General features: G+C 39.4%; 1 protein-coding gene across 1 annotated transcript; it reads right to left on the reverse strand.

The window, feature by feature from the left end:
- Positions 1-1,944: 1,944 nt before the first annotated feature.
- Positions 1,945-15,619, reverse strand: LOC142349444 (phospholipid phosphatase 3-like). The gene is made up of 2 exons (XM_075401010.1): positions 14,507-15,619; positions 1,945-2,315 (listed from the first exon to the last, which is right to left on the reverse strand). The coding sequence occupies exons 1-2, from the start codon at positions 15,390-15,392 to the stop codon at positions 2,209-2,211; spliced, it is 993 nt and encodes a 330-aa protein (XP_075257125.1). The 5' UTR covers positions 15,393-15,619; the 3' UTR covers positions 1,945-2,208.
- Between the last annotated feature and the right edge of the window lie 817 nt (positions 15,620-16,436).

Consider the following 16,436-nt stretch of genomic DNA (forward strand, 5'->3'; position numbering starts at 1 on the left):
TGAAGTGCCTTCTGCCTTTAATTTTTCAAAGTTTAATCTCATGAGAACTCTTTCAGATGCAATTTGACCTTTGGCTTTGGTTCTTTGCTATAATGCTAATTTCTTTTAATCCTGTGTGACTCAATTTAATAAAACAAATAAGTGAGACAAACTCAAAGTGAAGGCATCATGAAAAAGCTGTTAATATAACAGGGCTTATTCAATTTTTTCTTTCAACTTCTTAAATTTTCTGTTACTTTCGTTCTATTCTTCTTCGTAGCCTTTATAGCATCAAAATGCGGGGTTTCGACAACGTTTGCAAGTATTTCGCTGTCTTTTCGCAGCTCCTTTCTCCTTGATCTCCGATAAAAAGTTTTTTATCCTCCGTAAAGAGTACAAAACGGTTTCTATCATTTTTGTTACTTTGAGAGTCAGCCCTCTATTTTAGAGTTACACCTTAGAAAATGAATTGAGAAAAAAAGTAAAACCAGGTATTTACGTTCCTGCATGGCTATGGTTCTATCATTTTGATGAAATTCAACAGATGACAGGTTTCACTATAAAATAATTTATGGGAACGCAAAGTTAAAATATTCCCAGTTTTGAAATTTCAAAACTAAAATAGAACTGTAGACTAACTGATCTCATATCATATATGGGGTTTTATTGTCAATGCCCAATTGCGTCTTCTACGCAACTAAGAACTCTGTTTTTCTTATTTAATTGGTCATTTTCTTTCAGTTTTACCACAGGTGTATTTTCATCATTGACACCTGATTAACTTCAACGGCTTTTTGCAAATAATTTAGCTTAGAGCACTACGTCGTAAAAAAGTGGTCATGAGAATTAGAGCAACTTGTTAAGAAATTTGTAAGGGAAATTTGAATGTTCGGCATAAGACGTACGGAATAAGGTGATCGCATGTTACCATAGGTAATGCTAGTAGCTCTTTCTGTCAGCAATTTTGAAAGTTAGAAGTTGAGAGGAGCAAGTGAGCAATCTGATCCAACAACTGGATCCCCAAATTAAAATTGTAGAAAAGAACGTACATGCATTTTCTGTCTATTTTTTTCGGCCGGTACAGCGAAGACAAAAAACTGCGAGAGAGGGGTCCATACCACCAAAAATTCTGTTCACATCAAGACTTTCGCAGCAGGTGCTACGATCAATTGTTCTCTTACAGACTAGTAACTGGTAGAGTAGCTTAGCAACTGAATGCCTTCCGCGCTTTTGAGGGCGAAAAAGTCAAATGGCCAGAAAACCGTCAACCGAAAAATTGACTATAAAAAGACCATCCAGACTAAAATACTTTGTCTAAGAGCATTTAATATGACCTTTGCGTTTTGCAGGCCAGTAAAAATTTGAAATGTTCTGACTGCTGAAGCTTACTTTCAACAATAGAGTGAACATTGGGGTAACAATTTTTGTCATGTCATTACTCGAAGTAATTCTTGTACGTCATTGCATTATCAACTTAGTGCAACAGATAACGTCATCTACTGACTATTTAACAATAGCTTAAGAAAACCCTCATGCATAAAATTCTAGTAAGCTATCGGCTCTTGGCATTTGTATCTCTCCTGCAGCTCACTGGGGCTCCAGCCTGTTGGTCCCAACTAATCGCAAACCCAGGGCGGGATATGGACATTTTGTACAGTTGTCCAATTCTTAATATTTCTACTCTTCAACAAAAATAGATTCTGTCACTAAATCCAGAACAAAAGACGGGGAGTTATATCGTTATTCATTAAATAGTACATTTGATATAATTTTCGTAATTCCTCATACAAATATCAATCTAGCTTCGGGATTTATTCTTTTGGGTACCCCGTGTCGTTTATGACCAAAACTTGCCAATTGTGTGCGTGTTTTTATGAAGCTCGTCACTATGTATAACAGCAACTTAAGTGTGGTGGTTTAAACTAAGTGCCTATTTAGCTATGACAGGTGTGGTAGAATAAACCCCACAAATTGACGAATAAATTGATTACAAGCAGTTTTTTTACTCTGTCCATTCAAGTATTGAATCTATTCTGTTTCGGTCCGCATCGGTTTTTATGAACCCTACTCGCAAATTATGTGTTGCTATATAGCACTTTATCATGTAAAAAATGAGCACGTGCGCCTGGGGGCGTAAAATTTATATGCTTATCAAGCAAGGGGGCAAAACAGAATAGATCCAAGTCCATTTGAGATAGGTTTTACAAGTCGTTGGTTCTTGCTTTGACTTTACCCATGATAAGACAACTGTGTATTGGAATAGCTCCTGGGTGTATTGGAATGTCTATCGGCATTGACATTTCCTCGTCCATCACTCGCAGAATCTCCAACTTGTCCTACAAAATATTACACTTTGTGGCAGCTTACAATATAATTAAGCCTAGTCCAACAAAAAGAGGTCATTATAATATGGGACAAGCTCTAAAAGCTTAACACACAGAGCTAACTTTCGAAACAAAGTGAAAGCTTATTGATTTATTCTGCCATTGAATTACCGTTCTTGGACTCAATATGTAGGCCTAATTACCCACAAACGACTGCTTCGTGAGGTGCACATCATGTTTCAGGTCATGCAGACAAAACTGTTAAAAATAACTGTCAAAATTTTCTGCAGTTGAGAGGTTTTTAAAGACTTGCGGTGAAAATACCAATCGAACGCAGTTAAACTCAACGAACCTATAAAAATGTATGATTTTGTTAAAAAAAATATTACTTCCTGTTCACCTCAATTCACGGCATTTCGTTCGCAACTGTGCGAATTAATAGGCGAAATCCGTGAAAAGAACAATTTCAAATCAGACCCCTCCTTACGCTTGTCCTCGGCAAAAACAACCGCACTGATAATTATTCTCCCACGTATCCTGAGTAGAAACATGTTTACAAAAGGGCACATGACATGTCACACCAAAAACACGTCAGAGCAGAAATCCAAATTTAAGAACGAAAAAAATGCCGCTGAAGTCATTAAAACCCAACTATATAATTTTGCAAAATAAGACTGATTAAGGGAAAAGTCGACAAAAAACAACAATTGAGAGCAAGAACTAACGAAACTATTTTACTGAAAAACGGCGTCGAAAAACTATTTTACTGAATTACTACTCAACGAAATAAAAAGAAAAAATCACTAAAAGTATATGGAAAAAAATATCCAGGTCGAAAAAAAAACATTAGCTTTTAACTAAAAAAAACATGAAATAGTTTGATTAATATTTATTAAAAAACCAATTGGACCTGTAATTACCGAGAATTAGTGATCTGTCTACAAAAAAATAATAAAACCGGCAAATTGGAAGAATTAAATCCGAACAATTGTGTCTCATTGAAAACAATATTAGATCTGTCAATGAACCGATTAATTGTGAAGACAACAAAAAGCAACAAATAAGGGCACAACACAAAACTGCACAAAATTCTTTTCGAAAACAGAAAATTCCGAAATCATAAGAAACCATTAGCCGACCATTGGGGGATTCGGAAACTGCAAGTACGCACCATCCGAAAACGTGTATCGCCTCTGATAGCACTAAAAACACAAGAGCAAAGACAGTTCAAACAGAAGTCAACATGCGGCGCGTGAAACAACTTTCTTAAACAAAATTTTAAAGAAAACTTGTTCAAATACCAACTTCTCAATCCACTTTAAAAGCAGATTGGAACATTTCACAATTTAAAACCAATCGCTTTTTCGCTCCCTCGACTACTGCAGTGTGATGAAAATTACCACTCAAATTCGGCTTCTTATAGACAGGATGTCTGACAAAGTGCACACAGATCTTTAAAAAATCAGCGTCCCAGGACAATCCAAATCCAATACATCCAAGAGAGGCCCATTAATAGCTACAATCGCAGCTATCAATAACTGTATTGGAACCTATAAATTGACTAATTTGATTCGAATTTCCCTCGAAGGATAGGCGGGGCTTCAAATGGTGTCTTAAGAGCTCGTTTTACACGACTATTAAGATTTAGAGCCACAAAATGAACAAAAATATGGCTCACCTTTTATAAGATTTTAAGCGATTCCTTGATAAAGCGGTAACTAGCTGCTTTAAAACTGCGAAAGAGCAATTTAGGCTAAGCAAAAACTAAAAAAAACAGGGTTGAAAGACCTATCGAAAAATCAACCGCGCAAGCGATCGAAAGAATACCAGAGAATAAAGATGGTCAGGCAAATATTTCACAAAAACAAAGGCACACGACTATAAAATTTCTCGGTTCACGGAAAAACAAACGTCGCCAACAAAAACCATTGCAAAGAGATTCAACAGAAGCAAGGCGCTATTTTGTTTTCGATGCATACAATAATTTCATCGAAAAACATGCATGCATGTGAACTAAAAAAATCCTAAAAAATTTTGCTGGAAATCTAGCAGCATTATTTTTTTGACAAAAACTTCAAAGGTGATATAGTCTATGCTAAAAGGCAACACAAAACCAAAATTCTGCCAAAAACCTTTTTACGCACATGAACACTAATCAAACTGAAAATGGCAAAACAATTTATCGAAAGATTGATTCAAAAACAGTCATTTCTATCAAGAAATTTTTTAGCACTGAATCAGTTATTAACGGAATCAACATACATTAGCAAAAAAAGAGAAAAAAATAACCGCACCTTGTATGGGCATGTATGAGACATATCCTGTAACTCGATTGAAATCTGAATGGCAGCAGCTAAATCTGATTGTTCTCAGTCCGCCTTTTTGATCTCATTGTTCCGTCCCTAGTTTTCAGGGGGAAAACTATCTGCTCAACTGGGTTTACTATTTACGAAATTTGAGATTTCTTGTATCAAATACCTATTTCAAAACCTAGCCGGCAAATTCCCCGAAAATAGCCACCATTGAGGCACATCGGGATTTAAACAGAAGAGAAAAAAGAAACGAATTTTTTACTTGTCAGAAAGTGCTCTATTTGGTGTGCAATTTCAGATAGATTCGAAAATTATGCTTCAACTTAATTCAGCTTCCAAACTGAAGGCAATTAAGCGTAATACTAATATTAGCTAGTACCTTCTCTAATGAAATTTGATAACCTATTTTGACTTTGGCAGTATTCACTGCATTGCATACCTCAATGAAATAGAATAACTGTTCCAACATTTTTCAAAATGGGGGAATATATATGCCAGGCCCGCTTCTTTCTTTTTCTTCAGTCAAGTTTTCACTTTTTGTTTACGCATCTTGGCGAAAAAAAATGAGAAACATAATTTAGTAACCCTTAGAGGCTAATTTTCATTTTAATGAAAAAACAAAAATTTTTATCGCAGGACGAAAAAGGTTGTTATTTACAAAAACTCTGAGGATAACAATAAAAAGAAAAATTTTTGGGGGGTTTAGGGGCCTTTGATTTATTTCAATAATAAAGATTTTGTCAAAATGTTAATAAATTACGCTAAAAAATTTATAATCCATTATACTAACCTGACCAAAAACAAAAAGTACCAATTTATATTTCCGAAAAGTATTCCAAAGACAAAAAGTAACATTTTTTAAAAATTTTCACAGGTTCTTTCTCTTCAAATTTATTAATTTAAATGCTAGCTTTTTTCGGTTATAACCATTAGGTTCATAATCTAACCAAAACAGAAACAAGTCATAGAACGGGGGCATGAAGAAATTTAAACAGGACGGAAAAATTTAAATATGACTCTGGCTTTCCAAAAAATCTTTGGAGGCATCATAAAAAATTAGAATAACTTATTTTTTTTTACGAAAGACGGTGGTAAGAGAACTTTTAAAGAAATATAGTTTTGCCAATTTCTGTGGGCATTTAAACCCATAGTAATCCCTTTAATCCCATATTTCTTTTGAAAATTGCATTCATTGAAAATTCATAGAATTGACCAATCTTTCTGTACTTAAGATGAAAGCAACAACAAAAAAACTTTTTTATGAAAAAGAAAACGAAAAAGCTCTCGGCTTTTTCTATTTTTTTGTTGATTGTTCCGGAGGCTTCAACTAGTTGACTGAATTATTCAACCCACTGACTCCCAAAGGGGTAGCTATTTTATTGAACGGAAATATTGAAGCGGTCACCAGTTTGTTATTACAAACATATTACAACCACCATGTTAATGACCAGCATAATACGGACATAGCTCAAGTGATGTTGGCGCCACTAATGAACAGAAGCATGAGCCATCAGACCAACAGAAGTGAAACTAAAACCCTAAAACTTGAAATTTTGTCAAAACTCAAAAAAGGTCAAAACTGGAAAATTTTACAAGTTGGGACCGAAAATTTGTCCACACTCCCCCGATTTTGGGAAGGGAAACCCTGAGCAACACAAGGTTTTAGCACACGGTTAGGGTAACCCCTAAGCTATCCATGGACTCAACGAACATTATTGCATCATACCTACAAGTGTGGCTATTAGCACTTATAAGGTGCAAAAAGTGCATTTTTTGATATTTTGTCATTTATTTTTAAAATTCTTAAATTATTAATTCTATGATCCCTTAGGTGTTTAATAAAGATCCTATCTCATACATTTGAGGCATTTAGTGCTACGTACGTACCATCAGTGCTTATGTCAACAAAAGCAAATAGTGCGGTAATTTGACATTTACTATGTAAACATTGACTTATATCAATTTACTTGATTAACCAATCAGAAATCAGTGACAATGATGTTATAAATGATATCTAACTTATTATTTACGTTAACTCAATTGTTTGAAAAGTGAAACCTTATTGTATTTAGAACCGATAGAAACTGTTACAAAGAGCAGTTGGCTCTAAGATTGACAAAATTTGATTCTTCATCAATTTTGGTCTTTTATTCTAAGTTTTACTAGATCTTAAGATCTCCCGCGTTATAAATTAGTTGAGCTTTCTTAACAAAAAGTTAGCAACAGTACTAGCTTTGGGCTGATGCCTTACAAACTTCAGCAAGAGATTGGACATAGATTATCCCAAAGGATTTTCTTAACTTCAATCACAAATTAAAGGTACAGTCCTTTAATACAACCGAGCGACTAATAGTTTCCACGAGATTGTTAGTTAAATTGAACCGAGTGAAGAACCAGGCGGGCGTAAAACTCGAGAACCGGGCCGTGAAGATTAGGTTCCGCTGAGATTCTTGAGCAGCCGCAACATTTGGTCCACCGACCCGAACAACAACAACAGTGACACGAAAAGCAACTTCAATTCGACCTGGTGGACCAAAACACAACCAGCAACGATGGCCAGCAAAATTCCCAACGGACACTGGAAGACAGCTGATTGGAAGGCGAGTGGTCAACTCAAGACGTTAGAGAAAGGGCAAGCTGACCTACTTGACCTACTCAAGTCCTTCTCCAGACACCTCAACGAGCTAGAAGGCTACCTAACACAAAACAAAACAATGGCGGCCGAAGGTGCTTATCGATGTTTCTTCGACACGTACGACAACTTGGAAGACAACCGACAACAGCAGGGGTTACTATTAAAACCAAAGTATTTTGAAAACTTTGACAATGACATGAAGCGTATGTTAGAAGAAAAGAGTACAGTTTTGCGATGGGTAGTTGACAAAGTACCAGATCTCCGAGACATTGAAGATTGTCGCGCAGTAGTCGTCGACTACCGGAAAGATACATTGCGAGGGTACAAATTATTGTAAGATTCTGTTCCAATCGAGAACGAATTGTTAAAACTGGAAAAGAAATTGAAAGCAGAAAATTTAAGCGACTCCGAAAAACAGATACTGTGTAATCAGGCGGAACGGTTATTAGAAAAGCTAGATGAAATTTGCGCAGAATCTCTTCGAATAATGAAGACAGCAGCTTGTCCCCAAGCGTTTGCGAATTTCAGTAACGCTAGAAGTTATTATCGAAACCTAATCATGCAGCACGGGCACAACAAGGATTGTGGAAACCAAACTTCCCTAGTGGCATCAACAAGTAGCAAAAACGATGCAAACCAGACGGTAGTTGTTAACGATAAAGACGCATCGAACCCAACGGGAGAAGTTGCTGAGATTTTTTTCTCAGAGATCTGCTACCAACAGGAGTGGAAAGAAACTCAGTGTTGCACAGTCGCGCTCGTCGAGACAACGTGAGAACGAGCGAACGGAACTTGAAAACTTGATAGCTAAGCAAGAAGTAGAGCAACAGCTGAGAGATCAGGAAATTCAAATCGAAAATGAACGAGAAGCAATGAAGCCGCAAGAGCAGGAATTGCGTCTGCGACAGCGAGGGCGAGAGCTCGACAACGAAGGAAACAAAGCAGAACCAAAGGAGCAGCAACGACATCTCCAGATCGAGCTAACCAAAGGAAGCTCAGGAGCATCTGGATCAGCGGTAGACGACACAGAATGTGTTCGATCAAGAACAAAGACAAGAATAACGCCAATTTGGCTGAAAACAGTGACCGAGCACTCTGGACCTAGCCGACCACTATCTCCAGACTGTGTTGTCGACCCTCCCAAGAGTGGCACACAAAACACAGGCAACAAGCGTTTCAGCGCCTATCCGAAAACAACCCCGCTATTTCAACCGGGTGCAGGACTTTTCTCAGCGCCATTGACTGAGCCAAGCATTCTCAAAAAACCAGAAATCCGTAAATCAATCAGAGTAACCGACCCGCAAACCCAGTTGACGAAGACGACGTTTCAGCAGCAAGGAACGTCAGTATCCCAAAATAGATTCAGGAGTCAGAGTCCCATTAACAACAGCCGAAACAGATCCACCGAGAGCAGGAACAGGAGCACAGTGAACCAAACTACTCCCAAGTTATATACCAACCGGTACCGAGCGGTGGTTCCAGTGGCTTGCCCAAATTAAAGCTAACTGAGTTTTCAGGAGATCCGCAAGAGTGGCCAGGTCTTTTTGATGTTGTTCTTCATCAAAAACCAATCAGCGATACTGAAAAGATGCAATACCTGAAGACCAGTCTCACGGGTCAAGCAAAAGCAGCAATATCGGGAATGGGATTCAGCTCACAATCATACTATAATGCTTGGGATGTACTCTGTGAGAAGTACGGCAGATCAGATGTAATAGTCAATGCACAGTTCAAGAAAATACACACTCATCCTCCAATGCGGCACGACGATTCTGCAAGCATCGTCAAATTTGCAAACGTGATTACAAATGTGGTGAACACGTTAAATCAACTTGGATACACATCAGATTTAGAATCAGGAGGGCTGAGCTCAACAACTAGAAAACTTTCTCCGCAACTGAGAGAACAGTGGCTGCAGTCCTCCAAGATCGCCGACTACTGAGAGGAAACTTGATCGTCTTCAAAGAATGGCTTGCCTCCAAAGCAACTATTCATGAGAATTTATTAGCACAGACAAACTCGTCGTTTGACAGAAACAAATCTCAAAGCCGCGATAAGCCGTAGACGAGTACTTTTGCTTCAAACGCTGAAAACTCAAGCAAACCTAGCAACTCCGAATGTCCCCTCAAGGACGGAAAACACCCTATTTGGAAATGTGAGAAGTTCAAATCAATGAAAGTACTGGAACGACGAGAACAAGTTCAGACATTCCGCCTGTTTTTCAATTGTTTGAGACCCGGTCACATGTCGAAGGTCTGCAAAAGCAGGACATGCAGTGTACCCAACTGCGGAAAGAGACAACACATTTTTGCATAGTGACCCTGCAAAGAAAGAAACCATAGCGAGTGTCTCAGATGCTACAACAGCAGTAGCAACCAACATCACACAAGGAGGACTCCCAGTGGTGAGAATCAAACTGACTAACAGAGACTTAAGCCTAAATGTGCTAGCAATGTGTTATTCGGGATCCTCAATCTCATTTGTGGACAAATCAGTGGTGTCAAAACTCCAACTCCAAGGCCAAAAAGCATCTCAATCAGTAGCAGGGATCTATGGATCACAGGACGTAAAGACCGAAATAGTGCCGATAGCAGTTTCAGCCCATGAGAAGTCTCGACCATTGACAACAGTGCAATTCTACGTACACGAAAAACTGAAATTGGGTGACCAGATTGTAGAGCTGCAAGAGTTGAAAGACTGCTACCCACATTTGAGGAACTTACCAAATCAGAACTACAATCTAAACGAGGTTCAAGTGATTCTTGGACAAGATTGTTACGACATTCATCACCCTTTTGAGTTCAAGAAGTTGGAAGACAAAACTGCACCATGGGCAGTGAAATCAAAGATTGGTTGGGCCTTAAGTGGACCCCTACCAGCGAAGCAAGCAGCAACTCTTGCAACCACAGCAACATCAATTGCAGATGACAAATTGGCAAACCAGTTGAGTAAGTGGTGGGATATCGAGTCCTACGCCTCAAACTTCGATGTCACAGGTCATTCAAAAGACGAACAACGAGCAATCAAGACGTTGGAACAAACGACCCGATTCAACGGTGAAAGATACGAAGTTGGACTTCTGTGGCGAGAGGAAGAAATGAAGTTGCCGAACAACTTCTACTCTGCAATGGGGCAGCTCAAGTCCCTAGAACGACGCCTACAGAAAGACGAGACGCAACGAAATCGCTATCAGGAAACCATTGACACGGATGTCAACGCTGGATACGTTCGGAAAGTTGATCAAACAGAACTCAATGAAACCCGAAACAGGCTACAATGGTATTTGCCAATGGTATCCTGTCATTAACCCGCATAAACCTGGAAAAGTCAAGACAGGAAAAGTTAGCAGCAAAGTATCAAGACGTAGCCGTAAACGACAAACTTTTATCTGGACCAGACCTGCTACAGAGTCTGGTCGGAATAATTTTTCGCTTCCGAGAACACCAAATAGCTCTATCAGCCGACATAGAATCGATGTTTCTACAAATTAATGTCCCAAGCGACGATAGCCGATGCCTACAATTTCTCTGGCGAGAACATCCAGAGCAGAAGATGGAAGTATAAGAGCACACATGACACGTTTTTGGGGCGAAAAGCTTGCCGACTTGTGCAAATTACGCTTTGCACCAAGTGGCAGAAGATAACGCAGTCAACGACGAAAGTCTCGTCAAAACGGTTCAGCGAAATTTCTACATGGACGACTTCCTTAAGTCAGTCAGAACACCTCAAGGAGCGATTGAAATCTGCCACAGTTAGAGACATACTCAGCAAAGGTGGATTCAAATTGACGAAATGGATAACAAGTGACGAAGAGGTCAAGTCACAGATCTCAGAGACAGACAGGTCAAAGAAAGTGGTGAAAACTTTGGAAGCTGAACCTCAATCATCCTCAATACTTGGAATAAACTGGAACGTGAACACAGAGAGTCTCATTGTCTGTCGTGGAACTGAGCAAGAAGTTCCAGCAAAAATAACTCAGAGAATTGTCCTATCGTTTGTCTCAGCAGTGTTCGACCCGCTTGGAATATGTTCACCCTTCACCATACGAATGCGATTTCTACTCAAAAGCATTTGGGCAGCGACGGGACAAGCATGGGACAAAGATTTGTCAGCAGAACACTCAAGACTTTTCAGTGATTGGTGTTCTGAGTTGAGAGAAATAAGAACGATGTCAAAAAACCGACTTTATTTTGAAAACGGATGCACAAACCCGAGACTTCACATCTTTACCATTGCATCAGAGGAATCAGTGAGCATTGTGGCATATCTGCAAGATGAACCAACGCTAAAACTGACATATGTAATAGGGAAATGTCGTGTGGCACCCATCAGACACATGACGATAGGGAAGTTAGAACTCCAAGCCGCAGTTTACGGAGTTCGTCTCAGAAAGCACATTCTAAACAAGCATGATGTCAAAATTCACAAAATCTTTCATTGGACCGATTCATCAACGGTCCTAAAGTGGCTACAGGCAGCGCACAAGAAACAAGTGTTCGTTGCGAACAGAGCAGCGGAGATACTGGAAAACTCATCGATGGATCAATGGAGACACGTCAAAGGTGTCGAAAACCCTGCCGACATAGGAACCCGAGGAATGTCCATTGAAGGACTCCGAGAGCCTGTATGGTTAAACGGGCCGGCATGGTTACAAAAGGATGAAGTTGATTGGCCAAAGCCGTGGTGCCAAGAGAACGAAGTTGAAGCTGAGCAGGCTATCAGTACTGTGGCAACCGAAACACAAGTCGAGCAGACATTTGACTGGAACCGCTACAGCAGCTTCAATAAAATCAGAAATTTCATTGCCTATTGTATGAGGTTCAAGACGAAGGAGAAGGGACCCCTCAAAGCAGAAGAGATCCATCAAGCAGAACAAATATTGTTTCGATTTGTTCAGGCCGAAACCTTCCCGAATGTTTCAAAGTCGATAACTAACAGCAAAGAAATCTCGAAAACATTGAACATCGCCAAATTGTCAACCTTCAGTGAAGAAGATGGAAGAATTCGAGTGAAAGGTCGACTGAAGCATTCAAACCTCGCTTACAATGCCAAACACCCAATACAATTGACAGCAAACCATCCAGTAGTACAACTTCTGTTGGAGAGAGCACATTGTGACAACCTACACGAAGGCACAGAATACGTGAGAAACATGCTCCAACAGGAGTACTGGATCATTGGACTACAAAATGCATCACGAAAAATCAAGTCAAGATGTATCAAATGCAGACACAGGAACGCCAACCCAATCCACCCACCGATGGCGGACCTGCCACGAGAGCGACTTGATGAGCATGTTTCCCATTCACCCATACCGGAGTCGACTACTTCGGACCAATCGAAGTGAAGTTCCTACGGCGTACCTTGAAGAGATGTTGCTGCCTCCTCACTTGTCTAACAACAAGAGCAGTACACATCGAAGTTGCACAGTCATTGGACACCGAGTCATGTCTAGCTGCAGTGACAAGATTCATCGCACGACCGACGGGGCTATCCAAGTACCATCATCAGCGACAACGGCACGAACTTCGTTGGAGCAGCCAAGGAACTGAAAGCGTTCATGGACGAGTGGGACAAAACTAAGATTGAAAGCGACTTAGCTCAGAAAAAGATCGTTTGGAAATTCAACCCACCTGGAGCGCCACACTTTGGTGGAATCTAGGAAAGATTGGTTCAAAGTTGAAAAAAGGTCATGATTGCAATCTTGGACAACCGAAGCCTCACCGATGAGGAACTCAGTACAACGACTTGTCTTGTGGAGCAAACTCTCAACGCAAGACCCCTGACAGCAGTAAGTGACGACCCAGAGGATCTGACAGCCCTGACAACCAATCACTTCTTGCTAGGACGAGAAAATGCAAGTGCACCATTTATGCCATCCAGCGAGCGCTACAATGATCTGAAAAAGTCCTTCAAAACGGCTCAAGCATATGCCGACATGATCTGGAAAAGATGGACACGTGAATATCTTCCACAATGGAATCAGAGATCAAAGTGGTCAAAAGAACACGTACGAAATCTGAAAGAAAGATAACTTGTGTGGATGGTAGATGATTCAGTGAAACAATGTGAATACAAGATGGGACGAGTCATCAAAGTCTTCAAAGGTGACGATGGCGTCGTACGATCAACGAGAGTCAAGATGGCACATGGCGAATTCAACAGACCGGTAGTGAAATTGGCGCCAGTCTTCTATAATGGTGTTTCCGAGATCGAAAACAGGGCCGGCGATGTTGGCGCCACTAATGAACAGAAGCAGGAGCCATCAGACCAACAGAAATGAAATTAAAACCCTAAAACTTGAAATTTTGTCAAAACTGAAAAAAGGTCAAAACTGAAAAATTTTACAAGTTGGGACCGAAAATTTGTCCACCCCCGCGATTTTGGGAACGGAAACCCTGAGCAACACAAGGTTTTAGCACACGGTTAGGGTAACCCCTAAGCCATCCATGGACCCAACGAACATTATTGCATCATGCCTACAAGTGTTGCTATTAGCACTTATATGGTGCAAAAAGTGCATTTTTTGATATTTTGTCATTTATTGTTAAAATTCTTAAATTGTTAATTCTATGATCCCTTAGGTGTCTATTAAAGGTCATATCTCATACATTTGAGGCATTTAGTGCTACGTACGTACCATCAATGCATATGTCAACAAAAGCAAATAGTGCGGTAATTTGACATTTATTATGTAAACATTGACTTAAATCACTTTACTTGATTAACCAATCAGAAATCAGTGACAATGATGTTATAAATGATATCTAACTTATTATTTATTTTAACTCAATTGTTTGAAAAATGAAACCTTTTTGTATTTAGAACCGATAAAAACTGTTACAAAGAGCAGTTGGCTCTCAGATTGACAAAATTTGATTCTTCAACAACTTTGGTCTTTTATTCTAAGTTTTGCTAGATCTTAAGATCTCCCGCATTATATGTTAGTTGAGCCTTCTTAACAAAAAGTTAGCAACAGTACTAGCTTTGGGCTGAAGCCTTACAAACTTCAGCAAGAGATTGGACATAGATTATCACAAAGGATTTTCTTAACTTCAATCACAAATTAAAGTTACAGTCCTTTAATACAACCGCGCGACTAATAGTTTCCACGAGATTGTTAGTCAAATCGAACCGAGTGAAGAACCAGGCCGGCGTAAAACTCGAGAACCAGGCCGTGAAGATTAGGTTCCGCTGGGATTCTTGAGCAGCCGCAACAAGTGAAATAAAGCTATAAAAAGCCTGGATTTACAAACCTGTTCCGAGGAGCTCGCGTCGTTTGTATTTAATTGGTGACAGTCTCCAAATAACCAGAGCGACTGAAGTCCCGATAGAGGCTCCTATCAAAACATCCCAGGGATGGTGCCAGTAGTCTTTTATCCTGGTCAGTGCCACCCACCACGCAAATATTAAGTAGCTAAACTGGACCGCAATGGAAAGCATCTTGAAACATGATCCCTTTGTGATCAACTGTGACTTGATGTACAAAATTCCAGTTACAGCACCGTAGAAAATAAACGAGGAATGACCGGACGGAAAGGAAAGTCTGGCTTCATCGACCTGATGCTGGTCTGCGTTGGGACAATCTGTCATGATGTAATTTGTTTGATAACTTTCATTCTTGCACAGTGCATAATACTCTTCAATTTTAGGGAAGCAAACAGATATGAAATGAGGTCTTAATTCGCCGACAGTCTTTTTTGTCACGAGAAGAATCGTCTGTTCAAGCAACGCTCCGCATCCAATAAATAACGCACACTGAACACTTATCACCAAATATCTTTGAATAGCAGACAATTGAAACAAGCTCGCGACTGATAACAGTTGAAAGTTACGATAATACGAGATGATATTGTACGAGTCAATCAACACTATTGCTGAAATAGCCATACACGTGGACAAGAAGAAGCACAAAAATGTGCTAACTGTCTGGTTTTCATTGAAGGGTTTTGTGATGTAATCATCGTTACAATAGAATCCTCGTTGTGTATGCGGCACTGCTACTGCAACAATCCCAAATAAACAACCAATAATGATCAAAAGTACAACAACGTAAAATTGTCGGACAATTGTTGATTTGGTAGTCTTCGGTTTCATTTCGCATTTAGAATCTTTAAAATCTGTCATGACTTCAGTATTCATAATTGCTCAATCGACAGATCAGATCACTCTCTCACACTACTTTAATAGTTAAATGCAGCAGCATTCATTTTGGTAAGTAATAACTGATGATATCTATATCATGATGGTTTTACTGAAAGTTGTGACCAAACCATTTCTAGACCTTAAATGATAAATCGCCATTTCATGAATAAGATTCTACAGACATTTGAGAAGGCGACCAATGACATAAACTTGTCTATAAACAAAGAACTTCCTCACATTAAATCACCCGTACATGCGAAAGGTACAAATCAAATCAGATTTGTCGCTGCTATTACTTGACCAATTTAATATTGACAAATTTGAACCAAAATTTACGTTTGGTGAGCTAATGACGACTTAATTCAATTGAGCAAGCAGTTAATCTAATAGTTCACGCCTTCAAAAGGTATATGACAGGGCAAAAGTCAATTAACCCGGTTGCATCATACTCTTAACAAAAGCAAGCGTCGAATTAATAAGTAGCTAGAGCGCCTTTCATCTAGGTTTTGCGTACGGTGTCAGGACAATTTACCCAATTCCATTTTACCCAATGCCATTTTACCCAACCTGCCAATTTACCCAATGCCATTTTACCCAATGCCAACTTACCCACTTTACCCCATTGCTAAATTAACCAGAACGACTATTTAGTCGACTATAAAATAAATGGCCCGTGGGATTTGATATGAAACTATCACAACCAAACATGGGATAATATTGTCCACAAATATTTTAAATCATCCTTCTAATAGCGACTGCTAATTTGTAATCGGATAATTGAACGAAAAGATCAAAGAGCATTGGGTAAGTTGGTATTGGGTAAAATGGCATTAGGTAAAATGGCAGGTTGGGTAAAATGGCATTGGGTAGCATGGAATTGGGTGAATTGTCATGTAACCTTTGCGTACGTACCCTACACTTTTTTCGCACGAAATCTTATAAAGACCTCAAATGAAAAAAGATGCTATTGACTTTTTGGAAAGGGAAAAACAAATTTTGGCAGGATTTGACATGCGAAGTAGCGTACTTGTCTCTAATGAC

The sequence above is a fragment of the Convolutriloba macropyga genome, chromosome 1, assembly GCF_964194025.1.
Source record: "Convolutriloba macropyga chromosome 1, txConMacr16.3, whole genome shotgun sequence".
Lineage (NCBI taxonomy): Eukaryota > Metazoa > Xenacoelomorpha > Acoela > Convolutidae > Convolutriloba > Convolutriloba macropyga.